The following is a 26,329-nucleotide window of genomic DNA, read 5'->3' as shown; positions in this document are numbered from 1 at the left end:
GGACAAACTTTTCGTTTTCGCCATAAAGTTGAAATGTACAGGATATAATACAAAATGATATACAGGCTAAAAGCAGGCGGCTTCTCGATCTTCAACCCCCCAACTCCTTTCCGTCGTCGGCTGTTGTGGCCTAGCTAAACTGATCTCCATGATGAAGCAGAGCCGCCTCCCCCGTGTTCACTCGGCGCTGCGCCTCACCTTGCTCGCGCAGCTGCTTCTTGCGCTCGTACACAGCCCGCACAGTGGCTCTGATCTGGTCCTTGCCCTCGTCGTAATTCGCGCGCGCAAGCCGGACGACGCTGTCTATCTGCTCAGGGGTATACACAAAGTTCCACGTGCTCAGGAAATCCGTCGTGCCGGGCGAGATGCCGGGCACCTTTTCGTTGGAGAGGAGCGGGAGGTAGATGACGGCGAGGCCCGCGTCGGGCTCCAGAAGCCGCCACGAGGTGTCGTCCGTGATGGGCTTCGTGATGGGCGGCGAGTCTGTGGATCGCTCTTCCGTCGTCCCGACCCATACGGAGCAGTAGCCGAGCTCCCCTGCGTTTTCACTACCCGGCGCGAACTTGGATTCGACGTCGAGCTTTTTCTGCTCGTCTGCAGCCGCTTTTCGACGGTCTTCTTGTTCGGCCTGGGCCTCTTCCACCTTTCGTTCTGCTTCGGCTGCTGTCGCGGCTTGGGCTTCTTCCAGCTCCTTTCTCGCCTGCTCGGGTGTCTCATCCGGCTTTGGCCATCCGATGCCTACCGGCCATCCCTTGATGCCTCGTTGTCGCGCATAGCCATCCGCAACAGAGAGCCAGTTGTCCGTCTTGATGTCGGCCGAGGCATCAAAGGCAATGAGAATGTCCACGTTCCGGCCGGGCCGCAGCAGCGGATATATGGGCAAGTTGTTCGACATTCCCGCGTCCATGAGCTGGATGTACTCCCCTTCCAGAATACTCCTGGGCGTGGTGCTGGGCAGCTTCCCGTACATTTGATATGCGAAGTTGGGGATAATGGCAGGGTCTATAGGGTGTACTTTACTCAAGTCCTCGTTTCTGCCCGATACTAGGTCGTCTATCGTCTGAAAACCGGTGATGGTCCTGAGAAGGGGTCTAATCTCGCGATAGTAGTGGCTGAGCGTCGCGCAGAACGCGCTTCCAAAGATGCCCATGAGAAGAGGAGTCCTGATCTCTGGGAGATGGAACCCATGATCAGATACGTCGTGTCCGTTGGAAAAGCGTCGACCGAGAGCCCACGTCGGAATTCCAGCCGAAAACTCCTCGCAAAAGAATTCGTAGGGCGTAAGTTCGAACCATTGAAAGTAGGGTTCTTTCTTCATCTGTTCCATAGTGCTCACTGGGGCATCCAGATTCTCAGTGTCCTGCTTCTCTTCAGCGGGAATCTCATGGCGCACAGCTGTGTATATGGGCAGCGGCCACTGTCCCTGCCGCAGATATAGGCGCTGATTTGATAGCTTGAAGTCTCTTGCATCGACGCCCAGTTCGCCCCTAGGTATCAGGTATCTGGCGCCCAGCAGAATGCCGTAGATATCGACGATTCCAAAGTCGGCATGGGTGTCTCCCTTTAGCTTTTCGACCAGTCCACTCAGCAGATATTTGCTTGTCGGCAGTGAGGTGAGGGATTGAAAGGCGACCGGTGGATAGGCTATGTGCGTAGATGCTCTTGCTTTGAGGTGCTGTATAAGAGCGCTGACGCTTCCTCTCGCAATGGACGAGAGGTAAAGCATCTGAAGCCAGCAAGACCCGCTTACGCCAGCGGTATAAGTGACACAGTCGAGGAGTCCATCCTCATCTGTCGCATACATCGACCCAGTCCCTGCTATCAGAGCTCGCATCCCCCCTCCCGATCCGCACATGGCAATTGTTGGCACATCCTCAGGGTGGATATCGTTTTCTTCGAGCCCTAGATACTTGGCCAACGCCGCCCTGGTGACGACTTTCCGTCTCGAGAGAAACTCCTTCTCTTCGTCGCACAGCTCCGATGAGACTCGAACAGCAGCAGAGTATTGGATCTCGGGGTTGACCGTAGGGTCATGAGCCTCCTGCCATATCTCTTCCGCTAGCGATCCTGGAGACGCAGAAAGCTCCCGCTGGAGCTTCCTCACGTAAAGAGGTATATTCTTCCACCACTCCGGGATGATGGCATCGACCAGCCGATCTGACAGGGCAGCCCATTCCAGCTCGGCCGCCGAAGAGAAGAACTCGAACTGCCGCGCAAAGTACGCCCATGCACCGTCGTCTGATTTTTCCGTCACGAGTCTATAAGACTCCTGATCGTCCGCCTCTTCCTCATCATCTTCGTCTTCTCTTCTCCTCCTCTTGGCTTTTTGGCTTTCGGACAGGCGAGCAAAGTCGTCTGTTGGGTACAACCACCACGTGAAGAGCCCTAGGGCAAGGACTGTAGCCGGCAAGCTTGTTGGCTGCTGTCTCTTTTGGCGTTTTGACTGCGTGAAGAAGCTGCGGTCCAGCTGAGCGGCCACTCCTGGAGGGCGTCGTGAAGCTCTCAGACACGACCTGAGCGATATCGATGGCCGCGGCAATTTCACGGGGTATCTCATGATGTCTCGACTGTAAGCCGCAGCTCACGAGAGCCAGCTTGTTGATCAAAGCAGGGGTGACATCAGTCCTAAAACAAAGAAAAAAAAAGCGGTTTGAAGATATGCTTCTGCGAGATGTCACTCCATGCAGGTCATGGTGGCAAATAGAGCAGCTTAAATATATATATAGAAATTGATGGTTACCTTAATTGCGACTTTTTGGCGTGATGAGACCATTTCCATGCTTGTGTTGGCGTAGGCGTTACGTCAATGCTGCGGTTAGCCAGGTACCTTGGCAGCTGCAGGCGGCGACACTCCACCAAGTCGTAGCAGCCTAGCATGTGGAAGCTTCCATGGGCGTTCCATGCTTGCTTAAGGTAGGTACCTTATTGCACACCTTAATCGCAAGATGCAAGAACGATGCCTCAATGCGAGGCTATTCCATACCTCATCCCATTGTCGTCGGAGAGAGGGCATGAGAAGGATGACTCGTGAAGATCTGGGGGTCAAGTCTGCCTGGAGTGGCCAGGGATGGATGACTCTTTTCTTGCCATGGGAATGAGGTAGTATGTTTGGCAGTGAGAGGGACAAGAGTACATCTGAGTTATCTCTAGGTACTTATCTATAACCCTGACAAGATACCTAAATCAAGATTGCCATCCAATAGCTGTCGCTCCAAAGCAATCCCAGGTCGAATTTCATGTGTACAGTAGCTTAAATGCCGGGTCCAACCAAGCACGCCGCCTGTAGTTGTAGCTGCCCATAAACCCGCTGCACATTGACGCCAGACAGTACCTTCCGAGTACTCCCATCCACCAGTCATCAGATAGATCATCCGGCCAAAAGCAGCAGCAAAGCATATCAGATAGCGGCTGACTCCGAGTGGCCAGCAGGTACCTCCCAGCGGGTGGGCGCTTGTCCAAGCAGGTGGTGGGGTTGCCGTCTTTCAGTGGGGCCCCAGCAGATCTCGCATAGATTTTTTGCGCCCCAAATATCTTTTTTTTTTTTTAAACAGTCGCGACGGAATTGCTGCACCTCCAACCTCTGCCCTTTCATCATCAATTTCGGGGTCCAACCATCGCGTTTCTCTGCCTTCATCTGTCTTTCATATAGCCAAGGAGGCGACACGCGAATTGAACTGACAGGTAAGCCTCAGGCGACTCCACTGGCGGTGCAGCTTGACAATTCGCAGGCGGGTTTCATCGCTTGTGCTGCGCCAGCCTCTTCCACAGCTGCCAGAATTACTCACAATTTGCAGGAACTTGCATCTATCGCACTACACGAACCGCGATACTCTTTCCTGATCGCCAATTCCTCGAATCTATCTAAGAAAGCATACTGAGCCTTTCGACCCCCAAACTCCAAAATGAGCGAAGCAGAGGCTGTCCAAAACCCTGTCGAGGTGAAGGAGGAGACGATGGAGCAGCCCGCGGCCGCTGAGACCAACGAGGCCAGCGAGACCAAGGCCGAGGAGACCAAGGCCGAGGAGACCAAGGCAGAGGAGCCCAAGGAGGCCGAGGAGCCCAAGGAGGCTGAAGAGACCAAGGAAGCCAGCGAGGCCAAGGAGACTGAAGAGACCAAGGAGGCTGGCGAGGCCGAAAAGAAGAATGGCGCCAACATCCTCAAGACCACGGCCAAGATTGACCGCGAGAACCTGCAAAGCAACCGCAAGTTTGACCCCTCTGTCAAACCGGTGACTGACGATCCCGAGGAGATCAGGAAGCAGGTAAGGCTACCCATAGGATACCAATAGCCACACCTCTCGAGTATATACTAACCAGACAATCAAACAGGTCGAGTTCTACTTTGGCGACTGGAACTTCCCCCAGGACAAGTTCATGTGGGAGACGTGCGGAGGATCAGAGAACAAGCCCATGTCGATCGCCACGATCCACTCATTCAAGCGCATGCGCTGCTTCCAGCCTTACAGTGCCGTTGTTGCCGCTCTGAGGGAAAGCAAGTTCCTGGAGGTGTCTGGAGAGGAGGGCAAGGAGGTGGTGAAGCGCAAGGTGCCCTACAAGCCCATGGCGACCTCCAAGGCCAAGGCCGAGGCTGCCACTGTCTACGCCAAGGGCTTTGGTGACGAGCAGCCCGACACCCAGTTCGAGCTGGAGAAGTTCTTTGCCCAGTTTGGCGAGGTCAACGGACTGAAGCTCCGCCGTACCAACGAGGGCCTGTTCAAGGGCTCCGTCTTCGTCACATTCGCCGACGAGGAGACGGCCAAGAAGTTCCTTGCCCTGGATCCCGCCCCCAAGTGGAAGGATCACGACCTCAAGATCATGTCCAAGCGTGACTACTGCGAGGAGAAGAGCGAGCTGATCAAGCAGGGAAAGCTGGCGCCCAACGGAACATCGCAGAAGAGGTTCTACGAGGGCAAGGATTACGGCAAGAGGACTCTGCGCAGCGGTGCCTCTGGCGACCAGGACGACTGGAAGAAGCGACGTGACCAGGACCAGAAGAATGGCTTCAAGGGAGGCCGCGGAGGCGGTCGTGGCCGCGGTGGACGGGGTCGAGGTGGTCGGGGCGGCCGTGGCGGCCGTGACCGCGACTCTGGCCGACAGGAGTAAGCATCCTCTGCTTGATATCATTTTGTCGGATTGTCAAACTAACGCAGTGACTAGGAAACGTGTGGATGCTGCCGCAACTAACCTCAAGAGGCCCCGGGACGAGGAGGAGTCTGCAGCCCCCGCTGCCAAGAAGGTCGATACCAAGGACGAGTGAAGAAACAAAAACAAAAGGGATACGGGCGAATGGGTTCACAATGCATTTCTTCGTCGCCTCAGCTTAAGGATGTGAGGCGACCCTCACTTTTGAGGCATATAATCAACATACGAGCGAGCCAATAACAGGGTGCTGGAATTGCACCCGGGCTTCAGGGTTTATGCGCGTCTATCTTTGCAGTTGATGGAACAATATTCGGCGGGAATCTTGCTATCTGATTTCGTGTATCGTGCATATTACCCAAGATTGGGTCGATTACATGGGAGATATCTCTGTCTCTGACCGATAGGGAGCTGCGGTTTTAGTTCAGGTTGTCCTTATATTAGCAGCTGGACACTATATGCAATGAAGCTCATGATGTCTCATTCACTCTGTGCCATTGGTCGTTTCGCCCAGGACATACATGAAGCAATGAATTTTAGATGAAATAATGAATGAATGTTCGGAGATTGGAGTTCGTCAGCCACATATGGACATGAAGGGGCGAACTCGACATCTCGTGCTTAGTTCGCTCATCGTCGTGCTTAAGTTCTGAATCGGGCTGTTTTCATTATTCGTAATACAAGCAGTGATATGTTTGTGACTGTGTGTGTGGTTTTAAGTCAGCTGGGTCTGAACATGCTTGGAATATCAAACAATACGTAAATCGTCGCAAGGCATCAATTTCCAAGAACTCACATCTTGGCAGCGGCGCGCAAAAGTCTTTGCTGCCCTATAGCTCCATCATCACTCAACATGGCGAAAACTACCTTCAACTTTCTCGACTCTTAAGAGAAACTCCTCGATATCTTCTCAACGGGTAGAGAAACAAGGGTCTTGAAGGTGCACTTTACCAGTTGCAGAATTGGCGCTGCTTCATACATCAGCGCCTTTCAGATGCATGAAGTTGACGACGATATTGCAGAGGGCTATGTGAGGTGAATTTCAATATAATAACAAATAAAAACTTTGGGCTGCCAGATCCAATCTCTTGTGGGTATTGTTGATTATGAACGAGAATCACTCAATAGCCGAAAGCATTGATTAATAGATTCCCAATCTCCCAAACTCCATGCTAACAATATGACCCCAGCAGAATTCGAAAAACAAATAGAAAAGAAAAAAGGGAACGACAATTAGATACTGATAGCATGCCCTCAGGCAACGCCAATGGTCCTTCGGCTGAGTTCATTGTATCCTGGCAACATGTTATCCTCCCGCGGCCCAGACTCCGGAATGTGAATCACACGAGGCTGCAAGTAAGCGTCCGCCTCTTCCTCTTCAGCCTGAGCGAGCGCGCTCTCAAAACTAGGAAGCTCGTGGCCCTGGGGCTCGTAAACCGTCTCGACGCCGATCTGAAGAGGCACAGCCAGCGAGATGGCGGTGTTTGTCGGTCCAACAGACAGACTCAGTTGCAGTGTGTAAGATCGAGAAATCAAACAAGAGTGGAAGCTGGGTAGGAAGAGCTTCTTGTTGGTGTTGGTTACCGTAAACGGGATTTCGATGTCGGTGGTGTGTTTAACAGTAGAGAGTTTGGGCTTTTTGGAGCCTTTCCCTTTGCTGCTTTGCCGCCTTCTTCTCTCAGACGCATCTGATTCGGAGGCATCTCCATCCACCACGGTGCTTGAGTAGCCCGAGTCACGCCGAGAACGCGATGACGCCTCTTGCTGCATCCATGAGACGGATTCCACAGGTAGAGTGAAGAGCGAGTGAGTCGTCGTATAATTCAAGCACGGGGTACTCTCGCAGTTCGTCCGGCTGCCCAGGTTTGGTAGATGATCCACCGGTACGGCGCTGAAGAATGTGGTCGACACGAGTTTGCCTGTGACCGAGTTGATCTTGGGAGGAGCCGTCTCTGCGGATGACGGAGCATACTCCAAGTTGATACGGACGCTCGTCATGGAGGATTTGTGACCATCCGCTGAGAGCATGACAGCACCGGGCTGAATGGCACTTGCAGTGAACTGACCAGTCTTGCTCGAGAATAAGCTCTTCCGGATGGTCTTGGTCTTGGATAGTTTGTACCACTCGTCCCGAAAGGTGATATCGAGAGGCGCGTCCTCAGGATGCGCCGGAAGCACCTTGAGGATGTGGTGGGCTTCCATCACCTTAGTGACAGTTCCGTTCCCGTGCTGGATAGCCTTGGCGTTAATTGCGTACTCAATCTGCGTCATATCGGGAGCTTGATCGTCGGCCGCCCAAGCGCCCAGGCTTGGGGGAAGTCGTAAGTGTCGCTCCCGAACGTTTTGTGACAAGCAGGTGTGATTGCAGGCCCCAATGGTGAGTTGATGGGGGACAACAAAATGGAACGGGATCTTGTATTCGCATCCGGCTCGAAAGATTCGGTCTCCGGGCAAGTCCGACTCCTGGATTGGCATGCGGATCTTCAAGAACGGCCTGAAAGAATGCGAAGGGTACTGCTGGACAAAGTCAAGCCGAGTGGCAGAGATACCGACAAAGACGATGTCCAGGCTGTTGAATGCAGTGTCCTTCAAGACGCGGACTGCAACATGGCCAGCGATAGTGGACCCGGAGGTATAGACCTTGGTGTTGAAATGCTGGTCTATTTTGACTTCCATGGCGGGATTCTGAGTAGAGCCGCTCTTGGACGCTTTGAAAGGGCGAGTCGTTCCCTGAGATGAGGCCGACATTTCCGGTCACGAAGACGGCGCTGCAGAAGAAAATAGGGTTGCGTGTCGAAGTGTGCAGGAAGTGAGGGAGTGTCTGGTTTGTCTGCCACGGGATACTCGGGATCGGGTGCAGAGAATGTTATCTCGGGGACTTAGAGATGATGTCGTCGTGAAAATGTTTCGGAGACTGATGGTTGATGGTCGAGGGCGGCTCTTTGACCTGAGATGCAGCCTTCGAGGTCTATTTAGATAGTTGAACCGTCGATTTTACGAAATGTCCAAGTGGTATTATGATGAGGAGAGCAAAGAAGCAGACAAAACGGGCAACAAACAGGAAACAACGGACGAGCGAGCAATCAAACAGCAGGTTGCAAGAATGGGATGAAGTCGAAATCGGAAGCACGTAAGTCTGGGGAGGGCCTCGCCCTTAAAGCTGAGTCAATTGGGCTCTTGTCGACATGACCAGGTCATCATGAGCTTGTCCGTGAGATGGATGGAGGGGTTGCTACCAAGCAGACAGTGGAAAGGAGCTCGACGGCGGCGGTAACGGTACTTGCGGCAACGGCATTGAAATCAGAGGTCCCGGGGAAGATGCTGGGGGCGTGTGAAGAAGCTGCGAGAATGGGGAGTGTGGCAATCATCGGGTGGTAGCCAGTAGGGAGCCTAGACGTACGTATTAAGTCAGTGCCGCCATTCCGCGTGGAGCTCGTTCATGGGTGGTTCCATCGTTCCGGCGCAGGTACTCGTGCGCTGTGCGATGATCCCGGAGCAAAATTGGCGAGAGGCTCTTTGTGTGTGTGAATCGAGAATGCCGTGATGTTGGGAGAGGAAAATGAAGCAGATATCGAGGGCTGTAGGATGGAGATGGAAGAAATTGAAGAGTCTCGATGGTCACAGTCGGAGTGCAAGAGTCACTGAGAGGGAACGTGGAGGTATAGGTACATCTTGGGCATCAGCGTTAGGGCGCACTCAACTGGAGCTGGCGGGTATCGTGCCCTGTAGCGGTCACAGTGGTGGATGCTGTGCAACATCGCAGCTTCCATTTTTGCGTTATTACCGTACGAGTATTAAGTATTCGAGGTAATGCCTGGAAATGAGGACAATCTCGAGATTCCTTCCTCTTCTCCGCAGCTTCATCATTCTCCTTCAATTCAGCGCTTTGGCGGCACAGATCCAGCGCCAGCGACTTCGTGTTGGTCCAGTGAAAAGCCAATCTCCTCGAGATCTCACAACCTGCAGTTATTCTTCAACAAGCAAAAGAGCCCCATCGGTTCGGTCTTCCCCGGGTCTGCCCCATGGCCTCGACTCCCATCTCCGTGTGCTAAAGCACAATGAATGGAGACGCATCACGAGGGTCAAAAGCTTTAAGCGCACAATGCAGCAAAAGGGACGCGATGGGAAAGGGAAAGGGAAAAAAATAGTAATTCAAGAAATCACGAGTCCCCATTAACGAGAGCCCCTGTCGTGGCGCCTGCGCACGAGTTGAAAAAACAACCCAAAAAGAACAAAGCTCGTGCCAGGACCCTTGAGTCGTGTGGATGGCTGCCTTATTAGACGACGTTCTGGCTCGGTCTGGACTCTTTCGCTACTCTGAATTTTTTTTTCCAGGCCCATCTGGTGGGCGCTCACGATGGTGGATTCGGTGCAGGATCGGAGGTTTGCGGACTGAATCATGCCCACCGTGTAGGTGGACGATGTATTGATTGCACTACTATGTACTAGGAAGCTCGCCTCGTTGGTTCAACTTTGCAGCGACAAAAAACTGAGCCGCGTTGCTACCGTTTGGGTCGGGCCATCCGGTGTGCCTGGAAGGCGGATGGATGGGATGGTAAGTTAGCGGTTTGCTAAAATCGTGATATATTGGAGAGATCAACTAATAACCATCCAATGAGGATTCCTCTGCTGGCCTGCCGCGCATCTCACACGTGTCCAGCGGGGATGCGACGTTTACATGAAGTCAACGAGATGGGACACCCAACTCCAATCGACTTCTCTCGCACCTCGTGCGTCTCCGTGGGAGAGACTAGGGCTGTTGCTTTTGTCAACCCACGAGGCCATCACCACCGTGAAAATTCCGATATCGCCTCTAATATCTCCAACGTCTTCTCCCATTTCGCACTCACGGGACATCAAAAAGCCACGGCCTAGAGCAAACTTTATCTAGTTGAGCCGCTACTTCAGCATCTCCACTACCTTAAACAAGTGCAGCTTGCATCGTGGGAGACGAGCCGAAGCAGAGACGCTGGTCAAGGTACATACAGACACTTTGCAGCTTCCTAGCGCCCGCTCTGCGTCTTCATGTCTTTAGCCACCCCTCAAAGGATCGGTATCTGGATACCTTGCTGAGCGAGTTAAACAGCCGTCAAAGACGGGTACTGTCGACCCCAGAGGAACGACCTCGATATCTAACGCAACACACGCCCCTGGCCCCGTTTTTCAATCCCAGACTGCTGCACGATTTGACAGACGATCTCCGTAAACGACCTAGCGCATCGTTCTATTCTTTGCCCAGCTTCACACGGTCCTCTTTTCCAATACTAACTTTTTTCTGCTTCGCGACTTGGCTTATTATACAGAGTCCTCCTTTGGAAAGCGCCTAACGGATTCCTCTGCTGACAATGGCAATTGGAAGTTTGCGCCCAATCCAGGTCAGCCAGGGGAAAAGCTTCGATGGTGGAAAAAGGGGGAAGGAGGGAGGAATGGCCAGAAAGGGCAGGCCACCACGTCGACGACTGACTCTTGGCCAGTGATATGCCTCTCCCATGCTCCTTGAAGGAAGTTTCAGTAGACGCCAATTCCCTGCAACGCTTGGATCTTCTGCGTATTTGCCATTTGTCTCTCCCAATGTTATGTGAGTTCTCCTGAAATCCCTAACGTCTATACAGTGCCGTTCCTATGAAATCACATGCAATCGCACACTGCATGCAATACCATATCCACAGATAATCCTTGTACGAGAAGCTTAATCAGAGTGATCGCCAACCCACATACTCAAACCGCAACGCCACTTTCTGCGCCGTTCACCTGTTCCCAGCATTGCGATGATTCATCGACTTGGCTCAGCTTGGCTTGATGCAACGGTTTTAAGCGATTACGCGTTTACCATGCGTAGCCACTTTTCATCTGTTCGATGGCCTCAGCCTGACATTATGAGATGAAAGTAGGATACACAATACAGGAGCCGGGCCATGAAATGAACGAAAGATGCTGATGGTAAAGCCTCACGCGACAAGTCATCAACGAGTACCGAGTCAACACACTGTTTCTTTTGTTTGTGCCGCTGACGTGAAATTAAGGGTCGTCTAGAAAGTAGGTACAGAGACATCGGTGTCATTCGGTCCAAAGACGACGGCATAATCCGCATGTTGTCCCAAGAACACACCTCGAAGGTTTTGAACACCATTTCTTACTGTGCGAATCACCGACCCGCCACTCTTCTCATGGCCTTGTTGTTCAGAGTCCACGACAGTCCGTTCTTGATAGCACCCGGCCCTTCCAACTTATCATCCAGTTTGCCCATCGCCATCTTGCACAGACAATCGCCAGCAATGTCTGTAGGCGCCAAACCCAACGGCATAACCGTCCTAATCACAGGATACAGAGCACTCCCCATAGCCCTGTACAGCGCGCCCGGGTCCGGGATGTACTTCTTTATAGCATCGTGTTGGGAGGCATCCACAGCGCCGAGTCGGACTGAGTAGGTTCGCATGCTGCGAGTCTCATTGCTCATCTCCGCAAGTGCGACTTCCGTTTCTCCCTTTACTCTGCCAAAAGTCGCAGTGCAATAACCCGGCTCTTGCGTCGCGCCCTCGCCGGAAACATAGACGAAGCGAAAGGGCTGGTCTTCCGAGTCTGAAAGCGAGGAGAATGCGCGTGCGGCTGCGAGGGGATAGTCTTTGGTGATTCTGATGTACTCGTCCTTGGTGACCTTGGTCTGACTGATGCCGAGAGCCCAGACGCAGCCATTGGCATCTTTGAGCTGTCCTAGCAGGGAGGAACTATACTGCTCGAAGTCTTTGTGGATGATGACGTTGATGCGTGGATCTTTGGCGTCGTCGGCCATGGGAACCGGACGGCGGCTGAGGATGGATATCTTGGCGATGCTGGTGTCTCTGATCATGGCGTCTAGGACGCCGGAGCCGACGAGGCCTGTTGCCCCTGTGAGGATGAGGTGCATATTGGCAGTGAGTGGTGATGCGTTTGACGATGTCGCTGCCGTCTCGTAAGACGCTGGAACTTCAAGGCTCGGCGTAAATGGCAACGCAGAATGAAAAGGAAGCCGAGTCACCAACTATCGCCGACAATACGGATATATATATATACTCGATGTCTCGAGGTTGAACTCCGCCAATCCGCCTCCGCCTCCCGCCATCTGATGCTCACGACTCCTGATGGGTGGCATAGCCTGACTGTCCACTTCAGCCTGCAACAAGGTAAAGGACCAATGACATCTTGCGATCTTGCCGAAATTCAAGTATTTCGGAAATACCGGCCAATAAGCATCGTGGAATGTGTAAGTCTCTCGGTACTCGAGGTGTCCCTGGATAGAGGTTTGTTCTTCTCCGTCCATATCATGATCAAATCCTGCAGTTGATAGATGTAAGATCCGGTGTGTAATGCCACTTTAGGCAAGGCGGGCTGACATCGGCAGATATATTGGGTCAGGGCGTATTGCCGGATGAGGACCAGCACAAGCCACTTGTAACGCTGGAATGGGGGTTGATAGGCGGTTCATATATCGTGGCTATTCATTGTCAGTACGCTGTCTCTTTTGTTGCACCATCAACGAGGCTTATTATCTGCTCGTATTATCTTGAAGGCTTCCTATGTACTTCGACTTCCAATATCAAGCTCCCTTCATCATTGTGAACCACGTGGGTCTCAGCTTGGATTGCCATGGGCCGGATCGTCGATCGCGATCGGCAAAAGAGCGGTTAATCATCTTTGTCCATCGGAATGCAGGTGCTGCCCTGAGTCCGTTCCTCCCTTAGCTTGTCGGCAGTGCTGTAGATTGATTCTAGCCCCTGGTCGTCACTTGAAGGTGTCCAGAATTCCGTCCCTCACCTGCATCTTCGTATCTGGCCCATTGCTCTGATGACGATATCCTCGAGAACCCAGCCGAAGCTTTGGTAACGACATTATATTAGTCCGAGTACGTCGAATCGATTGCGCCCGCCATTGGAACCCGTCATTTGCATATCCAGAGTCCCCATCCTCTTAGACGTCCAATCCCGTCGCATACTCGTACCGCAGCGCGAAGAATACGACAGCGTTGCTGCATCTGCAAGCACCAACTCGTCTCAACAACTCGATCGAATTGTGCAGTTAAACGTCGCAGCTCGAGCGTGCGAACTGAGTACATTTACAAAAGGGAGAGCTGGCGCCGGGCGCGATTCGCATGCCTTGATGGTGATGTCGCGAGGAGACCGAGGACCCAACCGAGCTATTCACGGCGCATCAGCATGATTGGCACACGCAAGACTGGCCTCCGCGGCCTGTTCCTGCTCTTGTTGGCATCCTCGTCAACGGCATTCTATATTCCTGGTATAGCCGCCAAGTCACCTGTTGTTCATGTGCTTGCCGCTGTGTTGACAAGCACTACCCACCCAACCAACTGGTCGCTAACGTACCCTCTCGCAGGCTGGTCAATCAAGACCTACAAGGATGGCGAGCTGGTGCCTCTGATGGTCAACAAGGTCTACTCAGACAACACACAGCTCCAATATGCCTACAACGACTTGCCATTCACCTGCTCCCCGACGGGGAACCACAAGGCTGGGGGCGGCTTACTGAGCGGCCAGAGCGTGCCCTTGAATCTGGGGGAGGTGCTGCGCGGCGACCGCATCATTACATCCGACATGGAGCTCGCCATGGCAAAAGATACACCGTGCACACTGCTCTGCAATAAGGAGCTATCACGTCGCGATATGCGCTGGACAAAAGAGCTGATTCGGGATGGGTACGTGGCTGAGTGGATCGTGGACAATCTGCCTGGCGCAACCAGCTTCGTCACTGCCGACAAGACGCGCAAGTATTACGCTGCAGGCTTCAAGTTGGGATATACAGAGGCTTCGCCAAAGACTGGAAAGCTTCACTACTATCTCAACAACCACCATACTATTGTCATCCGGTACCGCAGAGCACCGGGCCGAGCCGGCGATCGTGGTGAAAAGGTCGTTGTGGGGTTCGAGGTCTATCCCAAGAGCGTCGGAAACGGGAACAAAAAGGACAGTGCGGGATGCCCGGTGGACATTCAGAACGTCGACCAGCCCTTTGAGCTGTACATTGCCCCCAACAAGACGACTGATGCGTCGTTGAAGTATGATGGCTTGTCGTACCACCCTCATGAGGTGGAAGACGATGACAACAGCCCTGGCTCCCTGAACATTCCTTACACATACTCCGTCTACTTCCGCGAAGACGAGAGCATCGAATGGGGCCATCGCTGGGACCTCTACTTTGTGAACCAAGAGGAAGGCACACGCATTCACTGGATGGCCATCATTAACTCGCTAATTATCTGTGGGCTCCTGACGGGTATTGTCATGATTATCCTCGCCAGGACTATTCATAGCGATATCAACAAGGGCATTTCGGCGGAAGAGGGGAAAGCTAGGGGCAAGAGGGCGGCTAGGCCCAAGGGCGAGCAAACTACGGGCTTGTTAAGTCAGGGGCCCGACGACAAGAATGATGAGGACGACTTGTCCGACGAGGGCGGGGCGCTGGAAGAGGCCACGGGCTGGAAGCTGCTCCACGGAGACGTATTTCGGAAGCCGGCGCTGGGAACGCTTCTGGCGCCCCTTGTCGGGTCCGGGATGCAGCTGTTCTTCATGGCCATAGGACTGGTCTTGCTTGGTGCATTGGGGGTCTTGAATCCCAGCTTCCGAGGCGGCTTCATCAGCGTTGGAGTCGGCCTGTTCATATTTGCGGGACTCTTCTCCGGCTACTTTTCTGCTCGCGTCTTCAAGAGCTTCGACGGAGCTGATCATCGCGCAAACGCACTGGTCACAGCCTTGCTGTTTCCCGGCCTCACGTTTGGGCTTGTCTTTATCCTCAATCTCTTCGTATGGGCCCAGGCGTCCAGCACGGCGATACCCTTTGGAACACTGGTGGCCATTCTTGTTCTCTGGCTCTGCGTACAGGTGCCGCTTGTGTATGCAGGATCTCACTACGGGTTCCACAAGGCCGGTGCTTGGGAGCATCCTACTAAGACGACGACGATTCCTCGACAGGTGCCTCGGCAGGCCTGGTACAGCAAATCGATCCAGGCAGTGCTTCTCGCAGGCTTGATCCCGTTTGCCGTCATCTTCATCGAACTGCTATTCGTTTTTCAGTCGATCTGGCAGGACAAGAGCAGCTACTACTACGTCTTTGGCTTCCTGGCAGTGGTACTCGCCATTCTCATGGTCACCATTGCCGAAGTGACCATTGTGACCATCTATGCCCAGCTCTGCGCCGAAAACTACCACTGGTGGTGGCAGTCCTTCTTCGTTGGCGGCGGGAGCGCCTTTTGGGTGTTTCTCTATTCGATATGGTACTATTTCTTCAAGCTGCACATTAGCGGCTTTGTGAGCAGCATGCTCTTCTTTGCGTACAGTTTTATGGCGTGCTGTGTGTATGGATTGTTGACGGGCACCATTGGATTCTTGAGCGCATATGCCTTTGTGCGCAAGATATACAGGTATGTATTGCTTCCTCAAGATGAACCATGGGCGAAGACGTGCTGACAGGCGATCACAATTAGTGCCATCAAAGTAGATTGATTCACGAAACTAGCGAGTATTGATCTTTATGCTCAAGTTAGGCAAGCTTTTGATATTGATGATTATCCTTTGATCTTAAGTCGAGCGGCTTCTTCATTGACTTTGCTCGAGGCAATGTCAAGCCTCATGAGATGCTGTGAACTTGCACGTAATAAGCGCCTAGGTCCGCCCATGTGCCACAGGCATCTTTAACAAGGTTGACACTCGTTCTTCTGATAACTAATATGTGTTCGTGTTGTGTGATTAGAATATTCTGTTCTCTGCAATCAACATATGGATGCCGCTCCTTATCGCGCCGCCTCGCGGCCAAGTGCGTACACGAGCGGCATCAATGGAACCGTGGAATCGTTGGCATGTGTGACGGCGATCCGGAATGGCATCTGACATGCTGGGTCACTTGAATCCGTTCAAACGTGTCACGAAAAGGCGCCATGTCATCAAAGGGCGCGTTGAAGACAACTTATTTGACATTGAAATCCCTGCAAACGGACGCGAATTGGCCAACACCTTCTTGCAACATCCTCCAGCTCTTTGAACGGGCTTTGAGATCCCCGTCGATATAAGCGTCTCGTTCTGGGAACGATCGGAATCGGAAATCCAAGCCAGAAGATGCAAGGCACAACCTTTTGTCTCTGCAAGCCATGGAATAAAACGGGCGGGTTCCACTCATTCCGCTGCAGAGCCCGAGCTTTATTACCCCGATGAAGGATGGCCGGGTTCCGGGCCAGGAAGCGTTGCCGGGACCAAAGAGACAAAAGAGTGGAAGAGAAGGGCAGCCAGCGCTAATGAGATGGCGAGGAATCCGAAGTGGCTTCTCCACATGGACTGCTTATTGTGTGCCCGCCTTGCTGTTTTCTGACGGGGTGGGGGGGGGGGGGCAAAAGACAGTTGAAGACTTACTTGTCCGTGGGTGATCCAGTTGTCGTCGATGGTTTAAAGGGTCGATGGGAATCGCTTCGAGTCTTCAGGAGTTTTGGAACGTGTCAGGCAGGATTCTGTGACTGGTTTGGCAAGGGACTCTGTGAGAAGAAGCCCAGAGAAAAGAGACAAGACATGGCGAGCCCAATGAACACGGAGCAGTTTAGGGTGGCGGCCAAGGCGGCCATTGACGAGAGTGAGTTCTCTCTTCTTTCATCTTCCCCTGTCCAAGCAACAGCTGGCTAACAAGAAGCTTCACGAAAACCAACAGTCGCAAATTACCATGAGAGCGTCCCTGAGCGCCGGGTCGTCTCAGCTGTTGAGCCGGGCTACCTGAGGCCGCTCCTCCCCGCCTCGGCACCGCTCGACGGCGAGCCATGGGAGGCCATCCAGTCGGACATCCAGTCCAAGATCATGCCCGGCATCACCCACTGGGCGTCTCCCGGCTTCATGGCCTTCTTCCCCTGCTCGAGCAGCTACCCCGCGGCCATTGCGGAGATGTACTCCAACGCGTTCAACGGCGCGCACTTCAACTGGATCTGCTCCCCCGCGGTGACGGAGCTGGAGACGATCGTCATGGACTGGCTGGCGCAGGCGCTGGGGCTGCCGGAGTGCTTCCTGAGCGGCGGGCCGACGCACGGCGGCGGCGTGATCCACGGGAGCGCGAGCGAGGCCATCCTCACGGTTATGGTCGCGGCGAGGGACAAGTACATCAGCGAGGCGACGGCCCACCTGCCCGAGGGCGAGGACAAGGAGGAGGAGACGTGGCGGCTGCGCAGCAAGCTGGTGGCCCTGGGCAGCGCAGGCGCGCACTCGAGCACCAAGAAGGCGGCGCAGGTGCTGGGCGTGCGCTTCGCGACGGTGCCCGTCTCGCAGGACAACGGCTTCTCGATGACGGGCGAGGCGCTGGCCAAGACGCTCGACGAGCTCCGGGCCAAGGGGCTGGAGCCCTTTTATCTGACGGCGACGCTGGGCACGACGGACGTCTGCGCCGTCGACGACTTTGCCAGCATCGCCTCCGCGCTGGCGCCCCGAGCGGGCAAGCCGGGCGAGATCTGGGTGCACGTGGACGCGGCGTACGCGGGCGCGGCGCTGCTGCTGGACGAGAACAAGCCGCTGGCCGAGCCGATGGCGGCCTTCCACTCGTTCAACTTCAACCCGCACAAGTGGATGCTGACGACCTTCGATTGCTCGGCCGTGTGGGTGCGGCACAGGGGCCACCTCATCGCCGCGCTGAGCATCAAGCCGCCGTACCTGCGCAACCAGTACAGCGACAACGAGCTGGTGACGGACTACCGCGACTGGCAGATCCCGCTGGGCCGGCGCTTCCGCTCGCTGAAGCTGTGGTTCGTGCTGCGGAGCTACGGCATCAGGGGCTTGCAGGCGCACATCCGCAACGGGGTGTCGTTGGGCGAGTCCCTCGAGGAGAAGCTCGCTTCGAGGGAGGACTTGTTTAGCGTGTTTACGAGGGCGCGGTTTGGGCTCGTGACGTTTCGCGTGAGGGGGGATGGCGAGGAGGAGGTGAATCGGAGGACGGAGAGGCTGTATGAGGCGATTAATGCGGGCGGCAAGTTTTACCTGACGAGCACGGTTGTGAATGGGCATTTCGCGATACGGGTGTGTACGGGGACGGCGGCGGTGAGGGAGGAGCATGTCCGGGGGTTGTTTGAGCTGTTGGTTGAGACTGTTACGAAGCAGTTGAAGGAGTGATGGGGATTCTATGCATGTACACTTGTTGGCATCATCATAAGTCGTGGTTAGACAGAATGGATACATGAAGACAAAGATAGATTTCATCCCATTTGTCTAGTATAGTACATAGATCATATTCTCATAAACCCATCATTCGTAACATCATAGCTCCAACAGCATAATCACATTGCTCATAGTATCATTCATTCGTTTTTTTCACCGCTCGATATAGTCCTTCTTCCGCCTCCTCACAAGCGACCTCTCATGGTTAAACAGCGCCGCGGCCCCCAGCAGCGCGAGCACCACGCCGGGCGTCCAGTCGAAGCCCTCGCACTCTTTCTCTTTGCTCCGTCTGCGGTGGCGCTCGTCGGGGTCGGCTTGCGAGGGGCGGAAGTCGGGCGGGAGGATGCGTTCCCAGATGCGCCCGCTGCTACTAGTGCTAGCAGTACTGTTTCTCCTCGAATCTCCTCTTCTTTCTCTGTCTCTTGTTGTTCGGTTGTTGTTGTTTCTGTCTTGATGGCGACGGGAGGATTGGCTGCGATTCGCCTCTTTGCGCGGCTGAGAGTCGTCTCGACGAGAAAAGCCTTCGTTTCGGTCGTCGTGGCGAGGACGCCTACTTCGCGCACCGTCGCCGCCTCCATCCTCGGAATACCGGTAATCGCGATAATGATCGCTATTGCTATCGTGATCCCTTCGAGCAGAATATCCGCTGGAGATGTTGTCGTCGCTGCCGTAGCCAGATCGGTACGTCGACGATCCGACCTCGGGATACAGACTGCTCGGGTAGTCTCCTCGTCTTGAAGAAGGCATGGCTGTTTGTATGCAAGTTGTGTGTGTATGTGTGCGTTTCGATAAGCAGATAGAGACAACTCTTTCTTGGTATCATCACACCAAAAGACGTAAATGATAAAGTCGTCCATCAAAAGTGCACATCATCCGCCCCCCCTTTATAAGTGAACATCCCCCTTCTTCGCCGCGTCATTCCAAGGTCCCACGATCAACCAACCAGTTTCTCTCTTTCGCTTCAAATCGAGGCCCCCGGATGATGTCACAAATGCCACGGCTCGGGTTCCCACTGGCTGCAGCCAACCGGCAAAAAGAAACAGGCGGCTCGATTGCGAATCCCTGCATTTTCTCGCAATCGGCGCAACGCAGAAACTTGGAGCTAACCAGACAATCGAGGTTAGTCGTGGGATCGTCATTTTCGTCATAGCACGTCTGTGTGTCACTTGGTCACATGGCTGTGAATCAATGAATCAAATAGAGAAGATGGGCAACGGGATCAACTCATCTAGTATTTGGATTCCGTCACAAATGCAAAACAGCTCAATCAACGCTCTCTATTCGTGCAATCGTGCTCGGGTCTAAATGCTGGCTCGTCTAGGTGCCGTCGTCCTCCTCAAGGCCTTCTTCGCCTCCGTCTCCTCCGTCAGCGGCAGCTTGTTCTCTTCCTTGAGCTTCTGGAAAAACTCGCGTCCAAACTCGTATCCCATCTTGTAAATCTCGTCAAACTTGCCAAAGTCGAGCGTCCCGTACCCATCAACCGGCGGCCGCATGTAGATGCACCCTGGCATCGTCTTTGCTCGCTCCAGGGCATCCACGCTTGACACATATGCCAGCCTGCCTTGGATCTCCGCCAGCGTCGGCGGGTTTGGGTGTGTCGAAAACGGATTCCACCGGTTGAAGAACGCCCAGAAGCCGGACAGCGAGTCTCCGTAGGTCTGTGGCGTATCATCGTCCAGCGCCCCAACGTCTATAGCGAAAATCACGTCTACGCCCAAGTCCTTCATGTGTGATACCGTCAGATTGTCCACGTAGCCTCCGTCAAGCAGCATGCTGCCTTCGTCACAAAGCGGAGGCAACAAGCCGGCAAGCGACATCGACGCCCGAATATATCGCCACGCGTATCCGCTCGTGTGAAACTCGGCCCGGCTCTTGCTGATGTTGGTCGTGTTGCAGTAGTACTCGAGCCAAAAGTCCTCGATCTGCGTGTTGCCGAAAGTCTTGAAGATGCCTCGATTGAACTCGTGTCCCGTCGTGTAAGAAGCAGAGGGGTACGTCAGATCCAGAGCGAACCGCCAGAGACTGGCCATGCGACCTGCAAACTTCTTTGCGAAGCCAAACATGGGCACAACATCTGCATGCCGGGCGTAAAGTGCACCGACAAAGGCTCCAATCGAGGTTCCGCCGACAATGTCCACTGGGATGCCGGCCTCTTCCATTGCTCGGATGATTCCTATCTGGCTGATGCCTCGTGCACCACCGCCGCCGAGAACAAGGCCGATGGACTTTCCGCAGAGACGGCGAGCGAGGCGATGGAAATCCCCCTTGAACGGCGTGTCAGGCGAGTAATACTGAGTATGGTGCACGTTTCTCGAAGTGTACTTTTGAATCTCGGCCTGCAGCACCTGTACGCGTTCCTTGAGGGCTTGTCCCAGCTTCTTCGACGGAGGATGGACAGGCATTGCGTCTGTTCTGTAAGGCATCTGGATGTGATAATGGCCACCGTTGATCCACATACGATTTCGCAGCCACGACCGAGTGAGACCAGGCCGTGAGAATCGTTCGGTGTGGAGCAGAACCAGAGTCTTGCGTGCCGTGGACTTCATCCCCAGCATGAACCGTTCGTATTCTCCAATGGCCGGAGAGCCTTCAGCCAATCCCACCAACAGAATACTGTCGGCTTGCGTGATGCAGGTTTGCGTCCACGGTGAGTTGACATTGGTATCTTTTTACCACTCATGTTAGCTTGTGAATCTCAGACAAGAGTGGTAGCAACAAAGTGATGAGAAAAAGTTATGCGTTCAGGAAAAAATTAGAGTTTACATAGCCGTCAGAGAACGTGTCTCCGGTGTGAAAGCTTGTCATCATAAGAGCAAGGAGGTCTTGAAGACCGAGAGCAGAAAGCAAGGAGAGAGAAGAAATTAAAAGAGCTTACCTGCCACGTACACCACCAAACCATACTTCTCTTCCAGGTCGGCCAGATATTGCGACAACTTGAGCTTGCCCATCTTGTTGAACGCATGCTTGCCCAGATGGTTCAAAATACCAGACTGGTTGAGCGAGGTCGCGCCGTTCTGCGGCCCTACCTGGGCGAGCGCATTCATAAGACGGTGCCCGAATTCCACAACGGGAACCCCGGCAGTGACCGGTAGGATCGCCACTGTCCGGAGATTCAGTGTTGACTTGCGCTGGTTGGTCGCGGCTCCCGAGCCTGCTTCCTTGGCGATGTACTTTGTAGAGTCATCCACCGCTGCCCTCATCCTCGAGGCAATGATCTTGGAGATCTTGATGGTGATGTTGGGATGCTCCTGAGCAAGACTGTTGAACAGGGTACGAGGAAACTTGACGAGCTCGGTATCTCGAATGGCGTGCAAGGTTCCGGAACGCGCGGTTTCTGTTAACACCTCGAGCTCACCGATGCTCTCGCCTTGTCCAAACTCGGCTCGTGCCGACACTCCACCATCCTGCCTGTCTTCTACAAGGCGAAGACGACCGTTGAGGACAATGTATATGGCGTCGCTTTCATCATTGTCGTGGAAAATCACTTGACCAGCATTGACTTGAACCCACTCAAGAGCAAAGTCAATGTGCAGGATGAGCCGAGGCAGAATGTGCGTAAGCCTCTTTGCCATGGTCAAGAGGATGATGGGGTAACGGTCGACAATCCTTTCCAAGGATGCTCTCGGGAGGAAGCCCACGTACACGTCCGTCTTGGCCACCACGTCAATGAACGATCTATAAGAAGAGACACTCCCGATATACCCGGCCAATCCTCCGGGTTTGATGAGCGCAACGCTTCGGCGACGGCTCTGGTCCCGATGCGAGGAATGCGGTGTGCCCTGCTTTGAAGCCTTGGAGCCGGGGCTTTCAAATCGATGCTCTGCATGGAGCGACTCTGCGCTGAAAGACGCAGGGCCGGACTTTTGAAAGAGATTTGGCGCACCATCCGTGACCGTGGTACCGATGTCCAGAAAGCCGTCTACAACATAGTAGAGACCGGGGCTGCGCTCCCCTTGCTCCACGAGCACCGACCCTTTGGGGAAGAAGACGATTTCAACCTCGTCCATCATGTCGTGGGCCAAGGCATGGGCGTTTGGTGGAGAATGAGCGGCCAGGCCGTTTGAGGCCAATGACTCAGTCTCCCCATCAATGGACCCGTCGTATGGGCCAATGAATCCGAATGCATTGCTCGTGTACAACGTCTTTGCCCGTCGGTCTGTGGAGAACATCCTGGGAGATCCCGTCAACCTCGGGGAGCCTTCTACCGAGTCAACGTCTCTCGACGAGGTCCCACCTGCATCTAAACCAAGAGCTTTGAAGACACATTCGAGGATAGATGCCCTGAAGAGGTTATCCTCGTCCACCGAGTCACGATCCGCTGAGATGCGAGCGTGCCTTCCAGAGTCGAACGGGTTGAACGTCTTCTGCGTCAGGGGACTGAAGGGTCCGATGTCCTCATTGCCAACGTATGCTGGAGACCGGGCAAGGCTTGCCGGGAAAGGGCTCCTATTGGGTGCCCGACTGAGCTGCCCGCCCGCCAAAAGATCTCCAGGGTTGAGACCACGAGCCAAGCGGAGATCGCGTGCAGAAGAAGCCGCGTTGTTAATGCTAGATGACGTAGATCGATTCTTCGCAATAGCTTGCATGACCAACTCTTTGCGGAGAGCCGTGCTCGACCGTCGGCGTCTGTTAGCCGCTGAATTGTGCAGGGCGATTCCCTTGGTCTCTTGATCCTCGCCAATGCGCTCCCGCTCGCGGTTGAACTTTTCCTTCAGCCGGGTGAGGGCGTCTCCGCGAAGAATGTTGGGGAGCTGACACATGGTAAACTTGACCATGTCCTTCTCGGTCTGAAGGACCTCGGCTGTCAAGCCGAGATAGTTGAACGCCTGAGCGAGCGTCACCCTCTGGAATCGAGAAAGAATCACATGGACAATGTGTGCTGTGGCTTTGGGATAGATCTTGATCAGCCTTCGAAAGGCACTTGCAGGTATGATTGCGATGGTCGTATCAACCGTTGCCCTTGCTATGATGTCAGGGTGTGCCGAGGCTGACATTGACCTGCTGTGAAGCCCTGCTCTCTCCTTGCCAGGCGGAAAGCTAACAGAAGGATCCAGCGAGATAGGCGGTATCTTTGGGGTACTCGCTCCGTTTGACAGGATACTATCGCCATACCGGACGCTTGGGCGCTCCGCATTAGCTTCCAGATGCGGCGTGCTGGGCATCGACGTGGGACCGTGAGAGACCTGCGCGGCAGAATCTTTCAGAGAATCGCTTCGCGCATGCCGACTTCCGCCCGCCGGAAGAGGGGAATCTTCGTCGTGCGACTTCAGCTTCACATCTTCTGTGAACAAGGACATGATGGAGAAGAGCGACGACATTGGCGCCCCGTTGCGGACTTCGGTCAGCAGCTGATACTTTTGCTGACCAGGCAGTGCGTCTTCGTCCGAGGAAGAATCGAAGAGGTCGGTTCGCGACCCGCTCCTCACAGGCGCTCGGGGATTCCGACCCGACTTGACGAAGATCTCCACCAGGCCGTCGACAACAATGCAGAAGCCTTTTTCTTCTTCCAGGTTGATAGTCTCCCCGGCAATAAGCTTTCTAGTCTGCATACTCCGGGTCAGTTCGTGAAACACGGATCGTTCGAGGTAGCCGAAGATCTTGATCGCGCTCAGAAACTCGTCCAGGTAGTTGGACAGGCCGGACTTGATGCCACCCTCGTGGGTGTCGGGGAACAAGTCGATCTCGGGCTCTTTGCGCTGGGGCTCAGGCGGCAGTCTCGAGTACATGTTCAAGATGCGATACCTGACGACCCAGCTGACCGCCGACACGATGGCCACGACGATGAACATGCTAGGAAGGCTGTGAGTCTTGAGTGGCCCGGCAAAACCAAGGGACTGGCAGCATACAGCGTGGTGGCATTCATGGTCACTGTCCAGCTCGCGGAGAAGAGCGTGTACAGGAAGCTTGGGAAGGTGATGGTCACCGTGCGGATGATCCAGTACAGGATGGTGGTGGTGAGGTTGATGATGCTCAGCAGAAGCCACCCGATGAGGCCCAGCCAGCCGGGCGAGGCACGGGCAGCTTCCACCGTCGCGTAGCTCACGGGGAGCGAGCTGGAGGGCGAGTCCATGGCGTGGGAGACGCTGTGGGAGAGGCTCCCAGCCAACCGAGCAGCATTTGACACGTCAGATGCCATGGTTGGAGATGGTGCTGCACATTGTTGCCCAGCATTATGCAGAGCGACGAATGGCGGCCGTTTGCGCGGCGGAGCGGTGCCGAGGGGGGTGACTGAGAGTTTTATAAGGAAGAGGAAGAGAAGAAGAGAGAAAAGAGGGCAGCTTGTGATCAATTTTCATGTGGTTTTTGATAACGGAGCTTAGCTCTATAGCCGGGATTCTGCCGGCATAAGCAACCCCACCACCCCACCTGTTTTTCTCGAGCAGTGTGCCGAATTTGAGATGACATAACCACGAACCTCGAGGGAAGCTTGATAAAGAATGCTGTAGAATAGGTGAATATGTATCCATGAACAAGCAGAATTTCTCCAGCAGTCACGGCAGATTTCGACATTCTACTACTTTCAAATCCCTGCCCCATAGCATACGAGTACTCACGACCACTGATATCCGGACTTGGTGGGCTTGTTCATTGGACTGTTCGTGAGAGCTTCAAAGTCAATTACCGTAAGTATCGTCATTTCACTCCCAACAGCCCACTCGCTCTTCTCTCTTCTTCTCGCAACCCCGGCGCAATTCCTCAGATCGACCCTCGGACTAACCGATCATGCGACGTTGTCCCATTGAAACAGGAGCCTCCATATCCAGATGCCCTTTGCGCAGCTAGTACTCGGCAGCCCCGGCTCGGGCAAGAGTACCTACTGCGATGGCAGTATGTTTCAATCCCTGTGCCTGTCTCCCGACGGAGGCGATCCAGCAATGAATATGGGCTTTGGTATTGACACGAAGCGTTCATTCTCTTCCCAGTGCACCAGTTCATGGGCGCCATTGGGCGCGCGTGCTCCGTCGTGAACCTCGATCCCGCCAACGACCACACAAACTACCCCTGCGCTCTCGATATCCGCGACCTGGTCAAGCTGGAGGACATTATGCGCGAAGACCGCTTGGGGCCCAATGGCGGCATTCTATATGCTCTCGAAGAGCTCGAGAACAACTACGAATGGCTAGAGGAAGGCCTGAAAGAGCTTGGGGAAGACTACTTTCTGTTCGACTGTCCCGGTCAGGTCGAGCTCTACACGCACCACAACTCATTACGAAACATATTCTACAAGCTCCAAAAGGATCTTAAATTCAGAGTCAGTTTGCCCTGTCGGAAGCAACATGAGCACGGCTTGCTGACCATCCTGTGCTAGTTTGTCTGCGTACATCTCACGGATAGCTATTGCCTCACCCAGCCATCCCTCTATGTATCCAACGTCCTCCTCTCGCTCCGAGCCATGATTCAGATGGACATGCCGCACGTCAATGTGCTTTCCAAGATTGACAAAGTGGCCTCGTATGACGAGCTGCCGTTCAACCTGGAATATTATACCGATGTCGACGACCTCACATACCTGACGCCGTACCTCGAGGCTGAGTCCCCCGGAATGCGGAACGAGAAATTCGGCCGACTGCACGAGGCGATAGCGAAAATGATTGAGAACTACGGCCTGGTGCGGTACGAGGTCCTGGCAGTGGAGAATAAGAAGAGCATGATGCATCTGCTCCGTGTGATTGATCGCGCAGGAGGCTATGTCTTTGGCGGCGCTGAAGGCGCCAATGACACTGTATGGGCCGTCGCCATGAGAAATGAATCGTCGATGCTCGATGTGCAGGACGTGCAGGAGCGGTGGATCGACCACAAGGAAGAGTACGACCGTCTCGAGCAAGAAGCCGAAGAAGAGGAGCGGAGGAGGGTAGCCGAGGCGAACGGGATGGATGTGGACGAAGCCGAGGCAGACCCAGCTCCCCCTTCCAATCCAGAGGCAGAATTTGACCCTGATTTTGGCGATATGACGGTACCGGCGGACAGCGGTGTCAAGGTAGTTAGAAAGAAGAAGTAATCAAGATTGAAGAATCGGTAGGGTCCGC

General features: G+C 54.2%; 9 protein-coding genes across 9 annotated transcripts; 4 read left to right on the top strand and 5 right to left on the bottom strand.

The window, feature by feature from the left end:
- Positions 1-130: 130 nt before the first annotated feature.
- BBK36DRAFT_1125366 (FabD/lysophospholipase-like protein) lies at positions 131-2,557 on the bottom strand (the record flags this gene model as incomplete). Its single annotated transcript, XM_024891276.1, has 1 exon — positions 131-2,557. One exon carries the CDS (start codon positions 2,555-2,557, stop codon positions 131-133), a length of 2,427 nt encoding a protein of 808 aa, XP_024747322.1.
- Positions 2,558-3,902: 1,345 nt separating this feature from the next.
- On the top strand, positions 3,903-5,257 carry BBK36DRAFT_1181226 (hypothetical protein; the record flags this gene model as incomplete). The annotated part of the gene is made up of 3 exons (XM_024896239.1): positions 3,903-4,262; positions 4,330-5,099; positions 5,158-5,257. The coding sequence occupies 3 exons, from the start codon at positions 3,903-3,905 to the stop codon at positions 5,255-5,257; spliced, it is 1,230 nt and encodes a 409-aa protein (XP_024747321.1).
- A 1,136-nt stretch (positions 5,258-6,393) lies between these two features.
- On the bottom strand, positions 6,394-7,815 carry BBK36DRAFT_1171444 (hypothetical protein; the record flags this gene model as incomplete). The annotated part of the gene is made up of 1 exon (XM_024895570.1): positions 6,394-7,815. The coding sequence occupies one exon, from the start codon at positions 7,813-7,815 to the stop codon at positions 6,394-6,396; it is 1,422 nt and encodes a 473-aa protein (XP_024747320.1).
- Positions 7,816-11,284: 3,469 nt separating this feature from the next.
- On the bottom strand, positions 11,285-12,043 carry BBK36DRAFT_1125481 (hypothetical protein; the record flags this gene model as incomplete). The annotated part of the gene is made up of 1 exon (XM_024891286.1): positions 11,285-12,043. The coding sequence occupies one exon, from the start codon at positions 12,041-12,043 to the stop codon at positions 11,285-11,287; it is 759 nt and encodes a 252-aa protein (XP_024747319.1).
- A 1,285-nt stretch (positions 12,044-13,328) lies between these two features.
- Positions 13,329-15,629, top strand: BBK36DRAFT_67662 (hypothetical protein; the record flags this gene model as incomplete). Its single annotated transcript, XM_024898487.1, has 3 exons — positions 13,329-13,410; positions 13,507-15,547; positions 15,611-15,629. 3 exons carry the CDS (start codon positions 13,329-13,331, stop codon positions 15,627-15,629), a joined length of 2,142 nt encoding a protein of 713 aa, XP_024747318.1.
- Positions 15,630-16,694: 1,065 nt separating this feature from the next.
- On the top strand, positions 16,695-18,257 carry BBK36DRAFT_1125291 (pyridoxal-dependent decarboxylase-like protein; the record flags this gene model as incomplete). Its single annotated transcript, XM_024891266.1, has 2 exons — positions 16,695-16,743; positions 16,819-18,257. 2 exons carry the CDS (start codon positions 16,695-16,697, stop codon positions 18,255-18,257), a joined length of 1,488 nt encoding a protein of 495 aa, XP_024747317.1.
- Positions 18,258-18,455: 198 nt separating this feature from the next.
- BBK36DRAFT_1125156 (hypothetical protein) lies at positions 18,456-19,049 on the bottom strand (the record flags this gene model as incomplete). Its single annotated transcript, XM_024891248.1, has 1 exon — positions 18,456-19,049. One exon carries the CDS (start codon positions 19,047-19,049, stop codon positions 18,456-18,458), a length of 594 nt encoding a protein of 197 aa, XP_024747316.1.
- Positions 19,050-19,571: 522 nt separating this feature from the next.
- Positions 19,572-24,500, bottom strand: BBK36DRAFT_1136263 (patatin-domain-containing protein). Its single transcript, XM_024892927.1, has 3 exons — positions 24,149-24,500; positions 21,178-24,092; positions 19,572-20,967 (listed from the first exon to the last, which is right to left on the bottom strand). Exons 1-3 carry the CDS (start codon positions 24,436-24,438, stop codon positions 19,604-19,606), a joined length of 4,569 nt encoding a protein of 1,522 aa, XP_024747315.1. The 5' UTR covers positions 24,439-24,500; the 3' UTR covers positions 19,572-19,603.
- Positions 24,501-25,066: 566 nt separating this feature from the next.
- BBK36DRAFT_1171438 (hypothetical protein) lies at positions 25,067-26,301 on the top strand (the record flags this gene model as incomplete). The annotated part of the gene is made up of 3 exons (XM_024895569.1): positions 25,067-25,130; positions 25,226-25,554; positions 25,612-26,301. The coding sequence occupies 3 exons, from the start codon at positions 25,067-25,069 to the stop codon at positions 26,299-26,301; spliced, it is 1,083 nt and encodes a 360-aa protein (XP_024747314.1).
- Positions 26,302-26,329: the final 28 nt, after the last annotated feature.

The sequence above is a fragment of the Trichoderma citrinoviride genome (assembly GCF_003025115.1).
Source record: "Trichoderma citrinoviride strain TUCIM 6016 unplaced genomic scaffold BBK36scaffold_12, whole genome shotgun sequence".
NCBI classification, from domain to species: domain Eukaryota; kingdom Fungi; phylum Ascomycota; class Sordariomycetes; order Hypocreales; family Hypocreaceae; genus Trichoderma; species Trichoderma citrinoviride.
This window is presented reverse-complemented; position numbering and strand designations above follow the sequence as displayed.